At 35.2% G+C, this 23,518-nt stretch overlaps 1 protein-coding gene across 1 annotated transcript in view; it reads left to right on the top strand.

The window, feature by feature from the left end:
• Window positions 1-23,518, top strand: part of NDC80 (NDC80 kinetochore complex component) — a 41,285-nt gene that overhangs the window by 11,612 nt on the left and 6,155 nt on the right. Inside the window, exons 8-16 of the mRNA XM_032467366.1 lie at window positions 19-112; window positions 1,483-1,589; window positions 2,343-2,487; window positions 5,063-5,268; window positions 9,560-9,712; window positions 12,728-12,817; window positions 18,749-18,841; window positions 20,206-20,336; window positions 21,030-21,132. Coding sequence (XP_032323257.1) covers window positions 19-112; window positions 1,483-1,589; window positions 2,343-2,487; window positions 5,063-5,268; window positions 9,560-9,712; window positions 12,728-12,817; window positions 18,749-18,841; window positions 20,206-20,336; window positions 21,030-21,132 — 1,122 coding nt within the window. The remainder of the gene's footprint in view (window positions 1-18; window positions 113-1,482; window positions 1,590-2,342; window positions 2,488-5,062; window positions 5,269-9,559; window positions 9,713-12,727; window positions 12,818-18,748; window positions 18,842-20,205; window positions 20,337-21,029; window positions 21,133-23,518) is intronic.

Below are 23,518 nucleotides of genomic sequence, written 5' to 3'. Positions count from 1 at the left end.
TCTACTGAACCCAATTAGTTGTTTTTGGACTACACCATAAAATGCTATGAGAGTTTCATGACTGGTGCTGACAGCTTTGAAGAGATGAATGCAGAGTTGCAGTCAAAGCTGAGTAAGTGTTCTCATTCCTAGTGTACTTGCGTTGAGTCATTTAACTCTGCTCAAGGAGTTGTAGCTTACCTTACCATGCCCAATGTTTATAGGAGCTACTCACTTTAAATGCATTCAGTTGGCTCCTGATTTTTATCAAAGCTGTTTCTTGGGTGGAAAGAAGTAAAGGTTAAGATGAAAGAATACTGGTTTTGGAGTCAGACCCAAGGCATAACCCCTTAATGGCTATGTGACCTTAACAAACTACTTAATATGTCTTAACAAGGTTTTGCAGGATTAGATGACCGGGTTTATAAAATATCAAACATACTACTAGGAGTACAAAAGATAATCAGCAAGTGTTATTCTCCTTGAGGGGTCATATCCCTGTGATATCTTTGCTTTACTATTTTAGAAATTAAAGTACCAATTAGCCAGGAGTTCTATGGTGTCTTTCAAAATTTGTGTCAGAAAGTTAACAGCCCATTATATTTCCAAAGAAAGAGATTATTTTTTTCACTCAGTATAATCTAGTGATATTCAGTCTTTACTGGCTAACATTAAAATGTTTCAGAGGTATTATTTTACATTGTTGTTCCTTTTATTGTAATAGTCCTGTATATAATGCCAGAGTGGAGGGTAAAATAGATAAGTTTAAGGTGTGTGAAGCTATCCTCCGACAACTATGGAATCAATCAAAATAGGAGAATATCACCCTGCCACTATTAGCACAAAAAGTGAAAGCATTCTCTTACATTCCTATGGGACATACCTTCCTGAAAAATAACCAGGACAATTTCAGCTTGTCCACATGAGAAAGGGAGCAAAGTAATTGATGGATGTTGGGTTTTTTTTAAAGAGAAAAATTTGTAGTGATCTAATACCAAAAGCACCTAGTGAGTTCTTTGATATTTATGTTGTAATTAATTAGGCATATAAATTATATTCATTTATTCAAACAATGTTATATTCATACTGTGTGCCAGCCACCATTTAGGCACCAAGGATACAGTAATGAATAAGATTTTTTTTTAATCCCTATTATGCTGTAAACCTGAAATTACTCTAAAAAAATAAAATCTATTAATAAAAATAAATAAACAATAACTCCCTGGCCTTATGAGCTTACATTCTATTAGGTAATAATCAAATGAACAACTATAAGTCAGATGGTAAGAGTGCTATGGAGGAAAATGAAGCAGGGTAGGGAGGTGGGGTGTGTACTGGATTAAAGTGGACGGGTTGCCATTTTACAGACAGTAGGATGTCCCTCACAGAAAATGTTCTGAGTAGAGACCAGAGGAAGTGAGGGAGAGAGCAATGGTAAAAACCTGCAGAAGAATTTTGTAGGCAAGTTTGAGACCTTATGAATTTATTGAGTTTTTTTTCCAGAGGATTTATTTAATGTCGATGCTTCCAAGTTGGAATCATTAGCAACAAAAAACAGAGCACTGAATGAGCAGATTGCAAGACTGGAACAAGAAAGAGAAAAAGAACCGGTTAGTAAACATGCTTATCTTCAGTAGACTTACATACTCCCTTATACTCTTGGGTCTCCTTAGAGAACACCGGCTGTTTCTTTATGTATTTTTTTAAAAAGACATTAACAAAATAAGCTTCTTAAAAGTTAAATTTTTTTACGTAGGACAGAACTCCCAATGAAAACATGCTTGGTTTCCCTAGAGCTTTGTTTTCCCTCATGACCTATCAGTCTTGGACTAATGGTGTTCAGAATATGATGAAAGAGTCTTACCTATTTACATAAGAGCAAAAAGATCTTTAGAACAAGGTCCCCATGTTATATACCTCTAGGGAGCACTACTAAAACTTACAAGAGGCCCTGAGTTTTAAAGTTAGTGGAGACAGAATGGTAATAAATGGGTTTGTATCATTTATTGTATCCTAACGGCTTTCAAAAGCTAAATGATAATATCCAGATGTCTAATTTTGTGTATTATGTTACTGAAGCCCCTAGAACGTCCTATAAAATACCAGATTTTAAATGTTTGTGCTTTTTCATTCTGGCCCTTGACTTTTTCTGTCCTAAACTGACTTCTGAAAAGTATATCTTCTTAATTGGATAATAACAGTAAATTTCTGTTTTTAGTTCTTTTGATACCCTCTAAAAGTGAAAAGAAAACTTTAATTTACCTTTCTTTAAGGTGAATTTAAATTATATTGCTTTATTTTCAAGTAAGGTATGGAATGATTATTGATGAGAATAACTAATTTCATGTTCTTTTCTTGTGAAGAATCGTCTAGAGTCATTGAGAAAACTGAAAGCTTCCTTACAAGCAGATGTTCAAAAATATCAGGCATACATGAGCAATTTGGAGTCTCATTCAGCCATTCTTGACCAGAAATTGAATGGTCTCGATGAAGAAATTTCTAGAGTAGGTAAGCACAACTAATGCTGAAAGAGGTCATTCAGACTGGGATGGGGACCTGCGTGGGATTTAACACATAATGAGACAGCTTTGTTACCGGTATCTTTTTGCCTCTGGTGGTAAATGACTATAGAAGGCTACCAAGTTTTTAGTGACTTCTGTATTAATTTTCTGAGGCTTCTGTAACAAATTATCAAACTTGGTGGCTTAAAACAACAGAAATGTATTCACTCACGAAAGTCTAGAAGTCAGAAATCCAACAGGGCCACACTTCCTGCAAGGACTCTGGGGGAGAATCCATTCCTTGCCTCTTCCAAATTCTGGTGTCTGATGGCATTCCTGAGATTGTGGCCATGTCATTCCAATCTCTGCCTCCATCCTCACATTGCTTTCCCTGTGCGTATGTCTCTCTTCTATGTTAATTTTTCTCTGCCTCCATTTTTTAAGGACATTTATGATGGTATTTAGGGCCCACCTCAATAATCCAGGGTAATTTCCTCATCTCAACATACTTAATTACATCTGTGAAGACCCCTCTTCCAAATAAGGTAATTCCAGGGACTAGATTAGGACTTCACATCTTTGGGTGGCCATTATTCAAACTACTACACCTTCTAACATGTTTTCAGGCCACCTGGCTTTTTGAAGCCAAGAAGGACCTAACCTAAGAACATATACTACCTGACTATAAATACATCTTCTATTCCACCTTGTGATTAATAAGCCATATTTTTAAATCCCTACTGGCCTCAGCCTGCTATAATTGTCTTATTCTCTATCAACTACCTTCTGAACTACTCAGCATCTTAAACTGATTGAAAATAAGATGAAAAGACGCTAGTCCTACAAAAGCCCAATTAAAGAAAGCTTGTTAATATTTTGTGTGCTTCTAACCTTGTTTTCATAAGCATATATAGATCTTAATCATGAAAGTCTGCAAATACTGTGGCACACAAATTGATTGACACTTCTGTGGTGCCAGAAAGAGAATAAAGAAGGATATCTACACATCACAGAGCCATTGGATGGCAGTTTACAAAATAAATAACTATATGGATGTACTATACTGTTTTCCCAAGTCTTTGCCTGCTTCGGTTTTATTCTTTCAGGGTTTTGCAGGCTGTGTCTGTCTCACATAGGAATTGTGTAGATAGTTCTTAGGATATTTGATTTAACTCTTAGTCTATGGAATATTGATCATCTGTCAAATCAAGGACAATAATTTTCTGGAGTGTTTGCTAAATTGGTTTATTTTTTTCCAAATAAGTCTGATTACATACATTAGCTTTGCTCTAAACCAACTCTTTAAATAGTTTACACTTGACCCCTAATGTTTGTTCTCCATGATAACAAGGAACCATAGACTAATTTCTTATTATAGCAGTGTTTGTAATGCAATTAAATCAATTCTTTATAATATTAATAATTTATCTTCCTTACTGGTATTTAACCTAGAGAATTTTCATCCTTCCTACTTATGAGAATTTTTTTCCAGGAATTACAAACTGGGTAGGTGAGAAAGAAATACTTCAGAAATCATTTGCCATTGCAGAGTGATTTAGTTTGAGACAATAATTTGATAACTGTTATCCTAAGATGTTTTTATTCTGAGTATTTTAACCTTCTTGACTGTTTAAAGCCTTTCATGGCCAAGAGTGAATGAGACATATTTAAACTATAGATATTATACATTGTGGATTTTTGGGTACAGATTCCTGTAATAAGTGTATGAAGTTATACTTAAACCAATTGCTAATTTATTTTGAACTCAGATCTGGAGCTCCCCAACTACAGTGCTACGAAACGAATCATAACCAAGCCAAGACCTTGATCCTGTCAGCCCTCAGGATGGTTCTCTTGGCCCCTTTGATCATGAGAATCCTCATCCATTTGTCCCAGCCTGCTTAAAAATACTCTCATACTCTTTATTAGCTATGAGTCACAAAATGTTGGAATCACTGTTCTATATAACCGCAAATATTTTAAATTTGATAACTTTTCTTCCTCTTTCATAATCTTTGCTGTTTGTATGTACCATATTCTCTTGGTACAGTGTAATCATTCATGGTTATAAACTTTAGTAACACAAGAACCTAACCACTATCATTACTTAATATTTGATGAAAGCGCTGAAAATATCAGTGAAATAAGTATAATAAGTGATGTATGCTTACATAAGTATTTTTTGTTTATGAAAAACTTGTGGGTTTTCCGCCTTATTGCAGAGAATCTTGCAGGAGTATTAAAACACCTTAACCGTACAGTAACAGACTCTCTTAAGTCAAACAATTCTTAGTCATAATCATTATGTGTGGGGCCATTTTTTTTTTAATACAGCACTTTCTGAAAACCATAGCAAGCCAATAGGGGAATAAGGTTCTAACACAAAACTTTAATTGCATCATGTTCCAAGAATGTTATTAACAAAGTGAAATCAAACAGAATTATCCAAAAAAAAGAAAAGAAAAATATACACATAACTAACTTGGAAGTTTAGACATCTTAATCAACTCTATTAAATAGTGGCCTCAGTTTCTTTGTAGGAATTGAGGGAACTTAAGAAATTTTTTCTTTTTTCAATGTAGAGCTGGAATGTGAAACAATGAAACAGGAGAATTCTCGACTACAGAATATTGTTGATAACCAGAAGTACTCAGTTGCAGACATTGAGAGAATAAATCACGAAAGAAATGAATTGCAGCAGACCATTAACAAATTAACCAAGGACCTGGAGGTGGAACAGCAGCAGTTGTGGAATGAGGAGTTGAAATATGCCCGAGGCAAAGAGGCGGTATGTCATGCCCTTCCCAGAGTGGCAACTCTTCAGAACTTACCTTTGTAAACGTCTATCCGAGTTAAGAAGAACTGAGTGGGTAGGATAAATTGACCTGCTGAGGTACAGTTTTTTAGCATTGACATTTTACTAAAAATACACTCACCCCTTTATGTCAATTCAGCAACCCCCTCAATTTCTCAGTCATATTTAAGGTAGCCTATATTTTCTAACAGTGAACCAATAAATAAGCAAAAAGTCTCTAAGGCTATGAAAATAATTTTCATAAATCCCATGCCTTTTATTCTGGAAGTGAATATGAGTCACTTCTTCATTTACCTACTCACCACTCAAACATTTATTTAATATCTACAGGGTGCCACTTACCATGCTGGGCCTAGAGGAAAGAGAAAAAGACATAAGACTCCCCCCTTAAGAAACTTCCAATCTAGTTGATATTTTTAGCCATGAGGTCAGACCTCTAACAGATGCTTGCACAGCATACTGAGGAAGCAGAGTATACCTAACCCAGATTTGGTGTGCATGATGTGGGGAGACGGGTGGCAGTGGTTTTTAGAAAGGCTTCCTTGAAGAGGTAACACCTAAACATAGCCAGCAAACTACGAAGTATATGGGAAAGCTCAGGAGAAAAATTGCATGATGCACTGTGGTGTCCCAAGCTTTTCTTATGGCTGGAGCTTAACAGCAAGGGGTGGGGGCATATTGCAAATAATGGAAGTCAACAGATAAGCGCAGATCAGACAGTGAAAGTCTTTTTCATGTTTAGAAGTTTGGACTTTATCCTGAAAGCTCCAAGAGGCTCTTAAAATTTTTAAATAGATAAGCTCACATTTCAGAAAGATCTCATATTTGATACTGTGAAAAATGGAAAGAAGGAAGCAAAACAGTCAGATAAGGATCTGTAGCAGTGAAGTGGTGAGAAATTAAAAGCTGAATTTAGATAATGCTAGTGGAGATGCAAAGAAATGGGTGGATTCTGACTACTTAGGATGTAGAGTGAATAAGACTTGGTGAAAGAAAGGGGAGCAGTCCCCGCTGTCTGGCTTGGGTGATGGAGCAATGGCACCCCCAACTCGGGCTTAGAGGAGAAGTTGCCGGTCGGGAATGAGGATGGTACACTGGACCTGTTGTGTCCAGAGGGCATCCAAATAAAAATCTCAAGCAGGCTCTTTGATATAGTCTGGACCTCAGCATAAAATATCTGGGTTTGCAATGTAGATTTGTTAAAAATCAGTATATATTGTCATTGAAGCCGCAAGGTAGATGAATTCAACAAGGGAAGAATGCAAAGGAAGAAGACAGAACCCTGGGAACACCAGCATCTTAGAGTAGACAAAGGCCCCTTAAGACAGGTCTGAAAGGAAATAGGACTAGCCAGAGAGGTCAACAGACTGGAAGCTGAGAGAAGAAAGTCAGGAAGGAATGAACAGTGTCAAATACAATGAAAGGATTCAAAAGTTGGTCAGATTCAGTAACAGCAGTCTCTAGTGACCTTCATCAGAACCAAATTACTTTACTTCATTTTAATTTAATAGGTGGTACATTATCATTTTAGCCAACATTGTTGAGAAAATGTGCTTACTGACCATGTGAGTTTATAGACAATTAAACTTTATCCTTATTTTTACTGGCAATCTTTTATGAATGTTCTGTGCTTCTGCCTTGCTTAGCTATATACTATTTATTCTTAAATGTAGCTCTCAGAAAACATGAATGTTTTCTTAATGATTCAGCATAATCATGAACATGACACCAATGTGTTCTAAAACAATAATGTAACAGGTTGTCTAGGGACATTTTCTCTATCAAATAGTTCCACAGTGATCCTGTCTGCTGCATACACTGTTTGCATTCCTAAGAAAACTTACATAAATTGACTTTTTTTTTAAAGAAAAGGTAAGAAGGCATGTCTTTTAAAATGCTCTTTTTTTTTTAATGGAGAAAAACAGACTAGAAAGTTTCAAACATAAGTTTTAGTTTGAAGTTTTTCACTCTAATTTCTTCAGTTTTGTTTGTTTATTGGCAGATGTAGTTCTAAAATTTAAACTTCGCTGAGAAAAATTTAGTCTCTATCTTTTGCTCCAAAAGTAATGGGGTTTTTTTTAACCCTATTACTTCCAGCACTTTCCTTAGTACGGTGTTTCTTATATATACAGATCACCATTGTTAAAACAGAAAAAGTACTTTGAACAAAGCGGCTGTGCTTGCTTAAGGGAGCAGTGCTGGGTTTTCATCCTGATCACATTGTGAAGTGCGTTATAAGCATAATGCAAATATTTTCTTAGGTTTTAACTGTTTTGCATAATTGAAAATCTGTATTTTACACACCTACGTATGTAATACTTAATATGGAATGGATAATTCAGTATGAGCAGTAAGTAGTGTCTTCTTTTTTGGCCCTGCTTCACCAGTTTTGCTCTGCCTTAACCGTCCGTACTTGCTCATTCTCCTGACCTGCTAGGTAACCTGCCCCTATGAATTAAAAGGGAAAATAAACGTTTATAAGAAATAGCCTGTGGTGGTGATCCAGAAAGTCTTTGAACCTAGAATTTGATAAACCTGTGTCTTAGCCCTGGGTTTGCCACCACACGTTCATGTGACCTCAGCGTGTCCTCTAACTTCTCAGAGCCTCAGTTTCCTTATTTATAAAATGGAGTGTGGTTAGACTTGGTCAGTGAATCTGAAATGTTACCTCAAAAGATATTAATGAATAAATTTTATCTCTCAAGCACTGTGTGGGAAAGGGGAAGTTATGAATCTCTGGACTAGGTGAATTCTGTGTTTAATTAACTAAAACTATAAATTCTGAACACTATTTCTGATTTGGAGGATCAGGCTGAAAGAAGAAAATTATCTGGGAAGTAGGTAAGCAGTGGCCTAATGAGAGGCCAGAGAAGGGCCGTGAACGTGTGAAGAAAGCCTTAGGGTACTGAGTAGGTGAGATATTAAAGAACGGTAGCGGAATGCAAAAGCCCACCATAAACTTTCTGCCCGTGATATTTATTTCCGGACTGGTATTCCACATGCCACCTCTGACAGGAGGTATCCTTCAGAGATCTTTATTGAGATAAGACATTGGGGCTGCATCTAGACTTATCAGGAAAGAATGTGATGAATTTTCACTGTCTGGATTGGTTGTGGGAAGGCGAAATGAGACACATATTTACTCTCCCTGCAGTTAGGCGTGATAAAGTGCGTGGGCTTGTGAAAATTGTTTCATTAGAGAAATAAAATCCTAGTGAAGAACAGAGAAAAACAACCCTAGCATCATTAATATAAGGACAAGTAGACCTACATACCTTAGTAGCCCCTAGAGAGCTACTATGTTACAAATTATAGTAGTTGAAATGATTTCCTGATCTATTAATAAGAAATCTTAAATTTAATATATATAAGTAATATTGCTTTTGAGAGCTGAGAAATGTTTGGAAATTACAGATTTTTTTAAACAGGTTCTGATGGGTACTTTTGCCATTCTTTTACTCAAAATATTCATTTTTATGGATTAATGACAACAGCAAGAAACTAAGAATGTATTAAATGGAGGAAGCCTAGACTCTGCAATTCATTTATTTAATCAAATACTATGTATCTCCTCTACACCAAGCAGTGTTCTAGGCGCTGAGGATGCAGCTGCTTTCATGGAGCTTACATTCAAGTAATGGAGGTGAACAAGTAAATAATATATGTCAGATAGTAATTAGTGCTTTGAAGAAGTGTAAAGTAAGAGGATAGAGAAATTGGGGGGGTTACATCATCACGAAGGCTTTCCCTCTAACATAATTTGAACAAAGCCTTGAAGAAGGGAAGGAGACCAGGAAATGTGGCATGTGTTACTAACGTATTCTTATCAAAACAGTTGAAGTAACATTTTAAGACTTAAATTACTACATTTCTCATTTTAGATAAATGACATGTTTTATTTTGTACATCAACAAAATTAAGGTTTGTTTGGTTTTGTTTCATAATGTCTCCATCTGGAACTTTAAAAAGTGAATTTTAGTTAATACCTAAATATGGACTATTCAAACTATTTGTCAGATAAATGGAAGAATAGGAGTATATTGCTTACTAATTACTTATGGTCTTAAAACGATCCTACAGTTTAGTGTGGATAAAATCTTTCAATCTTTATCTTTTAAAACTGCCATTCTTACTACCAAAAAATACTCAATTATAAACTAAAAAACATAATTTTTGTGTAAAACTTCAAAAACTGCCAATTGAAAACCATGTGGAATGGAGCTATTTTGTTTTTTTGTAACATTTTTGCGTTCTCTTCTTACAGATTGAAACACAATTAGCAGAATATCATAAGTTGGCTAGAAAATTAAAACTTATTCCTAAAGGTGCTGAGAATTCCAAAGGTTATGACTTTGAAATTAAGTTTAATCCTGAAGCTGGTGCCAACTGCCTTGTCAAATACAGAGCTCAAGTTTATGTACGTAATCGTGAGTACTTCAGGAGGTTTTTAAAGGATATGATTAATGTCTGGATCATATATTTACAAGAGTTTAAACTTAAGCATGTCCATAACTCAGGACTAAACATAGAAATACAACACTGAAACTTTTTGTCTTCTTTCTTCCTGGTAGTAGAAATCTTCTCTCTGTTGTACTTACTCTTCAAATTATAAAGCCTTGTCTTCCTCTCTACATGCTTTATCTATTCAGCTATCCAATAAAAGATCTGATTACATATAAAATAGATGCCAAGATTATAAAGACAAAAAAAGAGCTGACCCTTGCTTTCAAGTTGCTGCTAGGGGAGAAAGACATAAAAATAAATGCTATATATGTATTAGTCTTTATAAGGTATGGTACCAAGATCAATTCTTCCCAGAATTAAGAGAAAAGAAAAGTCTCTGCAAAGATGGTAAAGCTGGAGTGAAATTTGAAAGATGAGATACTTAAGGGACTGGTCTGTGGGAAAGAGTTTCAGGCACAAGGACACACATGAAAGCATGAAATACAATAGAGCATTATGTAACACCAGCAGTCACTAATGAGAAAACTGCACAAAATTTTCAAATATGGCCAAGGATATAATTTGGGGAAGAAAATTTTTAATTCAAACTTCTTAATTATTCACAGATTTTAGTATTTTAGTGACTCCCCCAAAAAAGTCAATTTTCAAAATTTTTTTTAATTTTTTTTAAACATTATCTTTCTGGGGGTGGAGGGATTAGGTTTATTTATTTTGTTATTTATTTATTTATTTTTAATTTTTTAATTTTTTAATGGAGGTACTAGGGTTTGAACCTAGGACCTCCAGCATGCTAAGCATGTCCACTGAGCTATACCCTCCTCATCAAAAAATGTCAAAATCTAAAGCCATGCATTTTTTTTCCCTTGAGAATCACTCATGTATTCCATAAATTACTTATTGAATACACACTATTTTCCTTACCAGCTAAGTGCTGGAGATGAAATACCTGGAAAGATACAATCCTTACTTTCACAGATTAGTTTACTGGTGGACAGACTTTGATTAAATAAAGCTAAACTCATTTTTAATAGAAAAAGATGCATCCAATAAACATTTAATCTTTTTCTGTATTGTTTCTCAACAATAGCTAGGTAGGTAGATAGGCAGGCAGGCAAATAGGGTTTATTCACCTCTATTTTTAGTAGTTTGACATGGCTAATACAAGAATCAAATCACTGTAGAATCAAATCACTGTAGAAAAGATTACCCAGTGCAAAAAGAATGTATATGCTCAGGAAAAAAAAGGAAGTATTTTCTTTGCTCTCTTACATAATAATAGAATAATAAAAATAGAAATAACATCAAGAAAGTGCAACCCCAATTGTTGTAAGTAGTATGTGCAGAAAAGTTCTTAAAGAGATTAAAGAAGCCATTGCCTCTTTCAGAAAAGAGCAGCCAAAAGTAAATCTCAGCCATAACTTCAAAAGAGCTACTGAAAACATAGTAGTGTACAGGATTTTCTTTGGGAGTGTTGAAATTGTTCTAAAATGAGAGTGCATTGTGAGTGTACTAAATGCCCATGAGTTATACACTTTAAAAGAGCAAATTTTATGTTAAATTCGTTTTAATTATTTCAGTTTAGGCCACCTCTCTTGCTCCCTCCTCTCTGGAGATGGCCCACACTCTGTCTATGAAGTGTGTATCTGCTTTTAATTTAACCTGAGCACCCAGCCCCTATACCTCATGGCCTTTCTCTTGCCTTTTGAAATAGCTTACACTCTTTGCAGTATGTATCTCTCTAAATAAATCTATCTTTACTCAAAAAAAAAAAGTATTTCAGTTTAGCCATTTTAAAGTGTGTTTCATCTCAACAACAACAAAAATAATAATGGGAAGCAATGAATACTGTTTGAAATAAAATCAGTAGAAAAGAGGATAAATAAGAGAAATGCAAGCAGATAAGAGCTTCCAGTTGGTGAACATGTGGAGACGCAGGGAGAGTGGCACACCTAGAAAATATGGACTCTCCACACCCCTTCCCAAGTACCTTGCCCTGTCCATCTCTTCCATCTGGCTGTTCCTGAGTTCCATTTTTATTGAAATAAACTGGTAAATATTTGCCTATTTTGAACACCCATCTTGCTTTATTCGTGGATCAGCCCTCTCCCCCTGCGATCTCTCTGCAGTAGTATGTTGTTGGGAAGGGGGAAATTTTCCTTCTCCCAGACAGTTTTGGCAAGCCAGCCTGGAGAAATCACTGGCTGGAAAACTGCTTCCTCCTCCCCCTTTCCAAGAGTACTTCAGCTGAGAGATCTCGGGACATCTGACAAAAGCAGGCAGAAGGTAAGATTTCTTACCGTTTCAGCCTCCCAGATCTCTGACTGCAAGAAGGGAAAGTGATGATAGTCCCCTTTGCCTCAGTTTTGTTCTGAGTCCTGCCACAAGAACTTAAGCAGAGTACAGGGGGAAATTTCCCTCTCCCTGACAATGTAGAGATCTTCCTCCTTCCTTTTTCAGCCTCAGTCCTACATTGTATGGCTAATTCAACCAGTCCCTGCTGATTAACATTTGCCATGTTTCAAGCCTTCTGCTATCACAACAGAGTTACAATGAAGAGCAAAAAATGAAGAAGAAAAATAAGCAGATAATTGTACGACTAAAGAATAGAAAAGTATTAAGAGAAAAATTATTCATCTAGAGAGCACAGCATAAAAGTAAAACCCACATGTAAATTGTTTTCAAGAAAGTTATTGCATTAAACTAAGTGTACTTATAAAATGTTTAAATAATAGCAGTGACTTTCCAGAAAAGAAGCAAATCTAAAATTTTGCAAGTATTCAAACCAAAAGCAAGTTATACTCCATAGTTAGAGAAGTTGCACTACAATTAGTTTTATTTTCTTATCGATGGTGTATTTAATTTAGATTAAAAATGCCATGGCTCTACTTTTTTTTCTCCAAAAGATGCCTCATGAGAGAACTGTAATTACATATGTCGTATGTAATCCATGTTCCCATGTATTTTATAGGTACCACTCAAGGAACTCTTAAACCAAACTGAAGAAGAAATTAATAAAGCTCTAAATAAAAAGATGGGGTTGGAGGATACTTTAGAACAAGTAAGTAATGAAACAGAGTCATTAAAAACAAACATTAGATTTTGTGGTTTCTAATTGCTAAGGGCTGAATTTTTAATATATTATGAAAAATAAGAGTTGGGTATACCTTTGACTTAGAAACACTTGAAGTAATTTTTTAAGTAACTTAAACATCATTCTAAGCTTCATGTGTCATTGATGAAGTGATAAAACTGAGTAAAACTCCCTTTTCTCTTTTTTAAATGGAGAATTGCCTCCTTTATCTAATATGATTTAATTATATTAATTTAGTAATATTTCTTTTTATAGTAAAAGGGATTTGAGGTGGCTACCCTGAAAAGTAAGTACATATCATTTGGGTTTAGAAGCTAACTAGCTATGACAGATTAGGTCTTCCATTTACCCGATTTTTCATTTAGGACCGTGGAATTCAGAGGAATTCAAATTTAAATGTCTATGAAAGTTTATTTCCAAAAGTAGTTTCAGAAAGTTCCTGGTTTTGAGATACTTGAAACATAATACCACAAATACCCCTGAGAGAGAATGCTATTGTATTTAACAACCTTTAGAGTAAGCATTATTATCCTTGATTAAGAAAAGTGAGGAAGCTCCTTCTCCAATGCAAACAAAAGGTACTGTTTATATAACACCAAACAATTAAAGGAAAGCCCTAGCTAATTCAGATCTTCAAGAACTATTGTGTTCTGGCAAACAGATTTCAAGATGTAAAAGAAATGCTATCTTTTCTGAGAACAAAAACTTGTTTACATTTTTTCTTATCTGGAAATAAAATCTGTGCATTTCACAAATAATTCTGAAAGTAACCCATTTTTTTTAATGTTAACAAATTTTATCAAGACTTACTTTGCATTGGAAAGAATTTTTCCACTCTTCCCACAAATAGAAAAATTTGTTAGATAAGTGAAGAGTTTCCTGATACTATTGTTATTATAATTTGGGATTTCTACAAATTTGGGGGGTTTGTAGCTGACAGTATGGAAGGAAGATGGAAATCAGGACTGCTTTAACAGGTGTTCCACAGAGTGGTAGTTATTTGAGGTAAAGTCTTTAGGATGCTTCAGTTTAGTTTCTCTCTTTTGGAATGGGCAGTAAACCTGAAGACTCAAAAAGGTATGAATTTCAAGCAATAGGAACCTCCTGACTGAAACATATTTCAGACTGACTTGAAACTTTTTAAAGGCTCTAGGCAGGAAAATTTGGGCAGGGTGGGGAAGCAATTATAAAATGCCTACTATAGGCTAGACCCCATGTTAATATTCCAAAGATAAATATAACTAAAGTTTACATAAAATATAAAGTCCCATTTGGAGAAAAAGACTGATATATGCAATTGTGCTAATCAGATTTGCATTTTTGAAAAACCCCTTTGGGCATAGGAAAAAATGACTTAGTGGGGTTAGGGTTAGTTAAGAAGTTAAGAAATTAAACCAAAGTATTAGAGTAGAAATAGAAGGAAGGGGACAGGTTTAAGAAATGTTAGAGATGCATTTCATGGCTGAATGTGAAAGGTAGGAAAGAAAGAAGTATCAACAGTGACTTCCATTTTTCTGATGTGGTCAACCTAGAGAAGGAAAGATGAGTGCTGAGAGTGGGTGGGACGGCTGGAGGTGTCAAGCTTGCCGTCTACGGGACACAGACATCCAAAAGAAAGTTAAGGTGATAGATTCAGAACATAAGAGAGAGATTGTGTCTGAAAGTATAGATTTTAGGGTCTTCGTACATACATGATCATTGAAGCCAGGGATGTGGCTGATATTTCTTGAGGATGTGTAGAAGAAAATGGCAAAGGATTGGCAAAGAGAAAATTGTGGGAAAAGCACTTAGAAGAAGTAGACAAGGTAATTAGAGAATAATTAGAAGAGGATATGCTATGAAATCCAAAGTAGAGAGGACTTTTCAAGAAAGGAGTAATCCTAACTAAACTTATTGTGGTAAATATTTCACAGTATTTACACATATCAAATCATCATCCTGTACAACTTAAACCTATACAGTGGCATATGTCAATTATATCTCAAACTAGAAAAAAAAAACGGAGTGATGAATGATGTAATATGCTTTAGAGAGTAAAAATGAAAACTATTTTTTTATATGACTAAGTTAAGATTGCATAAGGTAAAATAGCAATTTGAAATAGTAAAGGTTAAACAGAAATTAAAGATCAGAGTAATAAAATTAATCAATCTGATAAGTACTTTAAAATAATTACCAAAACCATTCAAGAAAGAGCAGGAAAAAACAAAATGAGAAATGAATACACTATAAACACAGAAGGAATTTATTTGAATTGCAAAGTAACACAAAAATCTATCTTTAAAGAATTTTATTTGTAAGGCTAATGTAACTCTCATGGCACAACCTGACAAAGATACCACAAAAGAAGAAAATTAAGTCAATCACATCTATGAATGTAAGTGTAAAGTTTAAATTAAATATTAGCAACCAAGATTTATTTAGCAATTTTTCTTTAAGAGTCTGCTCTCCATGTCTGTGCCATAATTAATGTTGGTGATACAGTATCTGCCTTTGTGAATTCTTATTTTGAGTGGGAAAATGGACATGAAAACAATTACTTTCATCATGACACTTTTGGAGTGCAAATACAGCATGCTGTGAATTCTCATAATACATCTAACATAAGCACAAGGTTCCTTCTGAAGGAAGTGGGAGCCGAGTTGTGAGTAACAAGTAGGAGTTGGCCATTAGATACATGGAAGGACACACATACACACACCCCTACCTCTCTGAAGGCCCAGGGACCAAAGAGCATGGCATGTTAAAGAGTCACCATGAGAATAAGTAGGATCGGGAGAAGCCTGGAGAAACCAGAACCTGATTCTGAAGAGGCTTATTTGTTCTTGCTTACTGGTTGAATTTTTATTCTGTAGGCAGTGGGGACCATTGAAGGTTTTTAACTCAGGAAATAAAACCTATGTATTTTAGTAAGCTCACAGTGTTGACGTTTTGAAGAGTAGCTTAGAGATACATGAGACTAGAGTCACACAGTTAAGAGACCTAACAGTATCTTCAGCCATAGGCTCAAGGACTCAAACCAAGGCTACTGCAGTGAGGATGGAGAAAAGAGGTTTAATGATTGAAACAACATAATTTAGTGGTCCACTTGGATGTGAAGGTTAAGGAAGAGAGAAATTAAGAATGTCCAGGTGTCCAGCTTTGGTATATGGTATTAAATAAAAATTATTTATGACACTTGTTAGCAATGGTAAGGCAGACTATTCAGTGGGGGCGGGGGTGGTTTTCTATTACAGTGGGATTTTGTAGCAGACAAGAAAGATTGGATTCAATTCCAAATATAGCAAAGAAAAGTGGGAATTTATAGCCAAGGAGCAGGGTAGGGATCAGTGAATGGAAAATTACTGAGAGGAAATATCATGGATAAGGGGGGATTCTGGCTAAACCAACCTAACAGTTTCTTCTCCAGGCAGGCCAAGGTGATCAGACATCACCTGGGGCATGGTAGAGGATAAAGAACCTGATCAGATATTCGGTATCGGGGGATTCTGGTTAAACTGACTTAGTAGGATTCTTGCTTAAAATTGGATAATACAGAGACAAACGTGAAAGCCCACAAGTCAGCCTAATTGAGAAAAGAGTTCAGATCATCCTGAGTAGTTTGGTCAAAGAGATATTCTTTGTCAGTGGTAAGGTTCTAAAACCTTGATAAAGAATACAAAGAAGGGTGTAGAACAGAGGATTTCAGACTGGGATATGCTTAATTTCAGGCCTCAAAGTGGAGAATATTCAGTAGGCAATTGGACTTTGGAGACATATAGATAGAGATATTTTTAGCATACGTATAATTAAATCCAGGAGATTTCCCAGGTGTGAGAATGAGAGAGCGCTCTCCCAAGTGAGCACATGAGAATACAGCCAAGATGAAAATCCTGGGAGAACATCCACATCCAAAGTATAAGCAGAGAAAGAGAAATATATATGAATTAGAAGCACCGAACCTCCCAAGACTTAATGAGGAAACCAGGAGTTTCCATGGTCTTATCAGTAACTACAAATGTTACTCAGATTAAGTCTAAAAGGTGATGGTTGACTCTCATAATTAAGGTGTTCCTGGTGCCATTTGCAAAAGCAATTTCATGAACCAGAGGAGCCAGAAAGCATATTACTGTGGATTGAAGTTTGAATGGTAAGAGAGGAAGATACTGTAATCGAAATAGACTATTTTTCATGGACTACTACGAATCTGACCGTTACAAATGTTTGAATCTAAGGAAAGGAGATGGAACAGTAGCTAGGAAGTGGTGTATGAAAAAGTTTTTTGGGTTTTGTGATTTTGTTTGGTTTTGTTTTGTTTTTTAATGTGGGAGGGTGTTGTTTGGTTTTAAAGATGAGGGAGAGAGTTCAAGGGAAAGAGTTTGGCAAATAAATAAATAAAATTAGGAACAAAAGGCACTGATGGATTTGAATGTGGTCCATGAAGAAATATAAAGGCATGGGACCCAGAGAAGAGCTGGAGGCGTTACTTTTCTTCATGAAGAAAATGTGTACCCTGCATCCTGACACTGACTGGAAGGAAGAAGGAAACGTCCTGTGTTAGTTGGCTGGTTGATTCGTTGGTTGAAGGCAAGAAGTGATGGAATAGTGGCTTCTGTCTTCTCAGTTATAGAAGGAAAAAATAACCTAAATAAAGTAACTAATGATATCATTTTTGCTTATAAGCAGCTTAAGAGCACAAGAAAGAGAGAGGGAAAGAAAGAAGGAAGGAGGAAGGAAGGAAGAATGCCAAATAGTAATAGTTCTTTGGGGCTGCAGAACTACTTATTGGTGATTGTTGTTTTCTTTAATTCTTCCCATTTACCACAATGGAAATAGGTACTTTTGTTGTCAGGGGAAAAAAGTGTTTAACTGATAAAACTTTAGTAAAGCTGACATAGAAAATAGAGCTGCTCGGATGTAAGTAAACACATTTGATCAACCATGAGGACCTAGTGGAAGTTCTGATTATATAAGTGTCCTGACCTTACTGAAGGTGAATTTAATGAAACAATTTGTTTAACTTAGTAATTACTTCAGAAGTAGTATATCTATAGACTGTAAGCCAAGTTTAAACTTTTAGTAACTCTAGTCTTTAAAATTCGAAAGGCAGGTGGTATAGAAAAACTCCTTGGAGTTAGTTTTGAGTTCTGGGCATATGCTAGTTGCATGATCCTGAGTAAACAGCATTCTTCCTAGCCTCACTTCTCCCTTGTAGAGTAGGAAAGGAACGTCCCTCACAGGAGACTTTGGATGATTGAATGAGAAATACTATATGCAAGTTTCCTTTTACAGAAAGATGTAAATTTATTAATACATTTTACTATTTTACTATTTATTATTTATTACTATTTTCTGCTTCCTGTTGGAAATATCCTCTTGGTCCAGGTAAAAAACATTCTGTATTAGTTACTGGTATTAACTGGTATCAGCACCTGTCAACAGGAAATGAACTTTAGGAACATATTCTTTTTTTTTTCCCTCAGTTTTGGTTTCAGCAGACCTTAAGGCTCAAGCTTTAACAAGATTAAATGCATTTACTTTATTACTGTTTGTAATAATGCATTGACTTTAACCAATTAGCAAACATCAAATAAAATCAATATGAATGGTTCTCTTTAACATCCCAGGAAGTAAACACACAAATGGAAGCTAGATCACTAACTGAAGTAGATAAATAAAGCAAGGCTTCAAAACAAGAGAGCAAAACAATTTATACTTATTAATTAATATAAAAATATTAATAGCATATGTAATATCTACATAATATGTATATGAGAGCTTAAAAAGCGCTCTCACTGCTACCAGTAGAAAAACAGATATTGGTATCTATTTTGCTGAGAATTATTCCAGATTTTTTTATTTATTAAAAAATGTTTGATGTATAGTTATGATTTCTCAAACAAAGTTTTATTCCTCAAGTTAAATACAATGATAACAGAAAGCAGGAGAAGTGTACGAACTCTCAAAGAAGAAGTTCAAAAGCTGGATGATCTTTACCAACAAAAAGTTAAGGTAAGAATTTTGCCACAGTTTGTATAGATTAGCCAAAGCCATGTCATGATTGATGGACTAGGCACCTATTCTGACATCAAACTGAAATCTTTAAGCTACATCCTGTAACTTGTACTTTAGTTTAATCTCCTTATCCAGAGTTTATTATAAGTAATTATTTTGTTCTTCTAAAGAACTTATTTATGGAATTGGGCTGTTTCACCATAGAATATGTTTACTATTCCATTAATATTTTATACTTGCGGGTTATTTTTTAATATATTTGGGGCAGGGGGTAATTAGGTTTATTTATTTACTTATTTTAATGGAGGTACTGGGGAATTGAACCTAGGACCTCATGCATGCTAGACACACTCTACCACTGAGCTGTTCCATACCCCCCAATACTTGGGTTTGTGATTCAGTATCTTTGCAAGACCAAAACATGTTTTAAACATAATCTCTTCTACCTTTTTATAGAGATTTAGTGTTAAGTACTCCTAAAACTTGAACCCCAGTAAGGCTTTTGTAAAAGTGATGGCCCATAAAGAGTCGTTGCAAACTGACTATCTTGGCCAAATTCCAAAGGCCATTTACATGAAATTTGGAATATAGGTAAATAAGAATCATTCTCCACCACCTTTAAGCTACCTTCTGACCAGCATTTTACTTAGGGAAGTTCTCATATGACTTTGCATTACCACATAACACAATTTATGTGAAAATTTTAACCAGTATTTTTTACTTAGTTATACCAACAAACTATCAAGAAATGAAAACTTTTCTCTTGAGCTGTATTATATTTAGGGCCTATACATTTTTAAGCAGTGTGTAATTTTTAGAAAATGTGCCACAATAATATGATTTACATGTGAAATATGAGGCATTTGGTATACATTTTTATTTTTTCATATGTTCTCCATGATAATACTTCAGTTTATTCTCTAAAGCACTTAAATGACTTTATCCCATTTCATATTGATTAACCTAGGAATTGATGAATTTGAGTTACTTTGCCTATATATAATTAATACATATGTGAATTGGTGGTTGTGTGAAAGTTACCCACATTTTGACCTATATAAAGGGCTTCTTTGATGCTCATGGGAAAAACGTAAATCAGAGCATTATAAAATTTCCTATAGTACAGACTGTTAACTGCTAAATGAATTCTATACTTTTTGAAAATGTCACATTTATGTTTGTAATATAAAATTTCCAAAAAGAACATTTAAGTCTTCTACAGGTAAAGCAGTAAGCATCCTGTGAATACAAATGATGATGCAACCTGATATTTTTAGATGCTTTACATAAATTTTTAAAAATCCACCTGGAGAGCATAGAATGTAAATATCAAAAAACCGTAACCATAACTATCCTGATAGGAAGCTGAGGAAGAGGACAGAAAATGTGCCAATGAGCTGGAGTCCTTGGAGAAACACAAGCACCTGCTGGAGAGTGCGGTTAACGAGGGCCTCAGTGAAGCTATGAATGAGTTAGATGCCATTCAGCGGGAGTAAGTTCATCTCGCCAAGATTTATAATGTTTATTTTCAGTTTAATTATTTAACATTTTTATAAAACTAGATAAGTTTATTTGCTTTAATTTATATTGTAGAGCTATTTTGGGGAGAGGAAGTGATGAGTTAATCCATAGGCTCTATGTTAATTTATATTAAAATATACTCTTTTTTTTAAGCATTAAGAAGCTCTCAAAAAACTTTTTAAAAATCTTACTTTGAGATTGGGAAGTACAATCCTTAAGAAAATCACACCTCTTCGTTCCGTTATTTGTAGCCTAGGGGTAGAAAACTGAGTTGAAGGAGTTTTTGGCTTACAGTTTTTGTTTTTAATTTGAATTTGAATGCCTAAAGGTAAGACTCCTGTTCCCTCAATTACATGTATTTAATGTCTTGTCCCTGAAAGCATTTAAGTTTACAGTCCTTTTGGAGACTCTGGTAAAATAATTCTGTTCCCAAGCTTTGTATGTAAAAGCACAAGGCTTTGGTGCTGTTGCTTGCATGGGATCTTTGAAAATGTTTTTATTTCTGTTTTAATGATTGCAAACTGGACCTCTATGAATTATACACAGGGCAAGCAGCACATATACCAATCGCAGCCTGGTTTAATTGGATATGAAAACAAGTAAGCTAACTAGAACTCATATTAGGTTTTATCCTAGACAACTAAAACGAGATTTTATTCTACAGATACCAACTAGTTGTGCAGACCACAACTGAAGAAAGACGAAAAGTAGGAAATAATTTGCAGCGTCTTTTAGAGATGGTTGCTACACATGTAGGATCTGTTGAGGTAGGTCTGTGAAGTTCTTTCCTACATTCTAAGAAAGCTTTTTTAAACTTTGATATATTTCTGTTTTGTTTCTACAGAAATTAAATGATAAATTTTATTTCTATGGAAAATATGATCTAGTAACAATATAGCAGAATTTTGTATAGCGGTATGCATTTTGTAAAGTAATTTTTTTTACATAGGTTTACTATACAACCCAGCAATTCTACTCCTAGGTATCAACCCACCAAAAGAAATGAAAACATGTCTGCACAAAGGCTTATAGACAAATGTTCATAGCAACATTATTCAATAATTGCTAAAAAGTAGAAACAACCCAAATATTCATTAACTGGTGAATGATGTACCCATACATTGGGATATGATTCAGCAATAAAAGGAAAGAAGCAGTGATACGTGCTATAATGTGAATGAACATCAAAAACATGCTCAGGGAGAGATGCAAAAGTCCACATATTTATGACTCATATGAAATGTCTAGAAAAGGCAAATCCACAGAGGCAGAAAGAAGATTTGTGGTTGCCAGGGGCTGGGTAGAAATCAGGGCAGATGGAAACAAAGATTTTAGTTAAGATGGCACAACTCTATAACTTTATTAAGTTACTCCTGTTGTTCCTTAACATTTGTTTGTTTTTATTGAGGTATAACATACCAAAAAAGGTGCACAAACCTTAATAAAAAATAATTTGTTTCATTCACATGAACAACATACAGTGATATTTATTACATCAACAGTATAGAATGATGTTGTGCCAGGCCATATTCTACATACTGAAAACATTAGTACATTTAGGATTTAATTAAGATTAAGCTGAAAGACCATATGATAGTGACAAATGTTTTCCTGTTAAAAAGCAAAATTCAACTGAGTAAATTTGAAGATCAAATTGGCCTTATTCAGTGATTCATCATTTGGGCTGTACCCCATCTAGCAAACAGAAAGAAGCTCCAAGGAGCTACAGAAAAGGAAAAGCTTTTAAAGGCACAGAGGGAGTTGGGTAAGGAAGTCTTAAATGAAGAAAAAGATTAGTTCAGACAAAGTTATCTCCTTTGTGGGACAAAAGGTTTTATTAGGCAGATGGCCTCACTGGTGCTGACCAGGAAATTCTAGACAGACCAGTTAAGATTATATTCCCGGGGAAGGTTGAAACTACAATTAAGTTAGGTATTAAGTCCCAGTTTGATGACATGGACTTAGCACAAGTGACTCCATTTTGGGCCTGTTGTTTCTTTTTAACGATTCCCCTCTTTTGATCAGGCTCTCAGCTTGTCAGACAGAGAGACTTGATCAAATTTTATGGCATTAGCACCACTCTCAGCTATTGCTTGCAGCTTTTGTTGATCCTTTGTGTGGCATTCATAGGTCATGCTATTTTTGCTTAATGCCTGTGACATTCTGAAGACTCGGATCAAGGTTCACAATCCTTAAATCGGCCATTCTCTTCACTTCTTTATTGATGTTCTAGTCTTAGAGAGGTCATTTGCTTGGTGGTTAGCAGCTGCAAACATGCATTTAAAGCTTTTGAGAAAAATGTAATGCACTAGGGAGACCATTATGATTAGAATAAGCAAGATAATCCACAAGTAGTTGGAGTGCACTTTGGAGACATGGTCCCCAAAACCCAAACCAATCAAAACCATATGTCAAAGAAGATGTCACTGAAGGACGTTTTTAAGCCAAGTGGCTTGCTCAGTGATCTCATGTAACCGAGTTTCAACTTCCCTAGAAGTGGTAATACAGATATAGCAGGTGGTGTTGGCCATAATACAAACACTTCCTGGCTCAGCTAAAAGATAATCAAAGGCTTTCCTATTATCAGGAACAACTTTAGCCAAAGAGTCTAAGGAATTTTGTTGGGTACCTATTGCTTTAGCAGCAAATTCCATAATACTTTCAAGAGTTAAGGAGAGGTAGCTGATCATAGCCTCAATTGCAGTTACTCATTTACCAGGAAAGTAAGGTCTTGTTAAAGGAATCAGATCCAGAGTCATGAATGCTTCCTGGTAATTCCCATTTGAATCTGTGGCTTAGGACTGGAAAGGTGTCAGCCATTGAGACCAGTAAAATTTTTTATTATTTTTTAAATTTTTTAATGGAGATAGTGGGGAATGAACCCAGGACCTCGTGCATGCCAAGCATGTTCTCTACCACTGAGCTATATCCACCCCGCAAGACCAGTGAAATATTAATCATCTGTGGAATGCACAAGCCGTTTTATTCTGGTTACCCTTGCCTTGTGTCACTTTCTTTGTATTGAGCCTGGACACAAAATTCCCCAAGTTTAGGGTTGTTAACCAGAAATGGGGAAATGGACCAGGATTTTCTTGCATCATGAACAGATCAGAGAACAGATCAGAGTGTTTTTTTAAATGACAAATCCAGCAG

Source organism: Camelus ferus, chromosome 24 (genome assembly GCF_009834535.1).
Source record: "Camelus ferus isolate YT-003-E chromosome 24, BCGSAC_Cfer_1.0, whole genome shotgun sequence".
Taxonomy (NCBI): Eukaryota; Metazoa; Chordata; class Mammalia; order Artiodactyla; family Camelidae; genus Camelus; species Camelus ferus.
The sequence above is the reverse complement of the archived record's forward strand: the minus strand, read 5'-3'. Positions and strand labels throughout refer to the sequence as shown.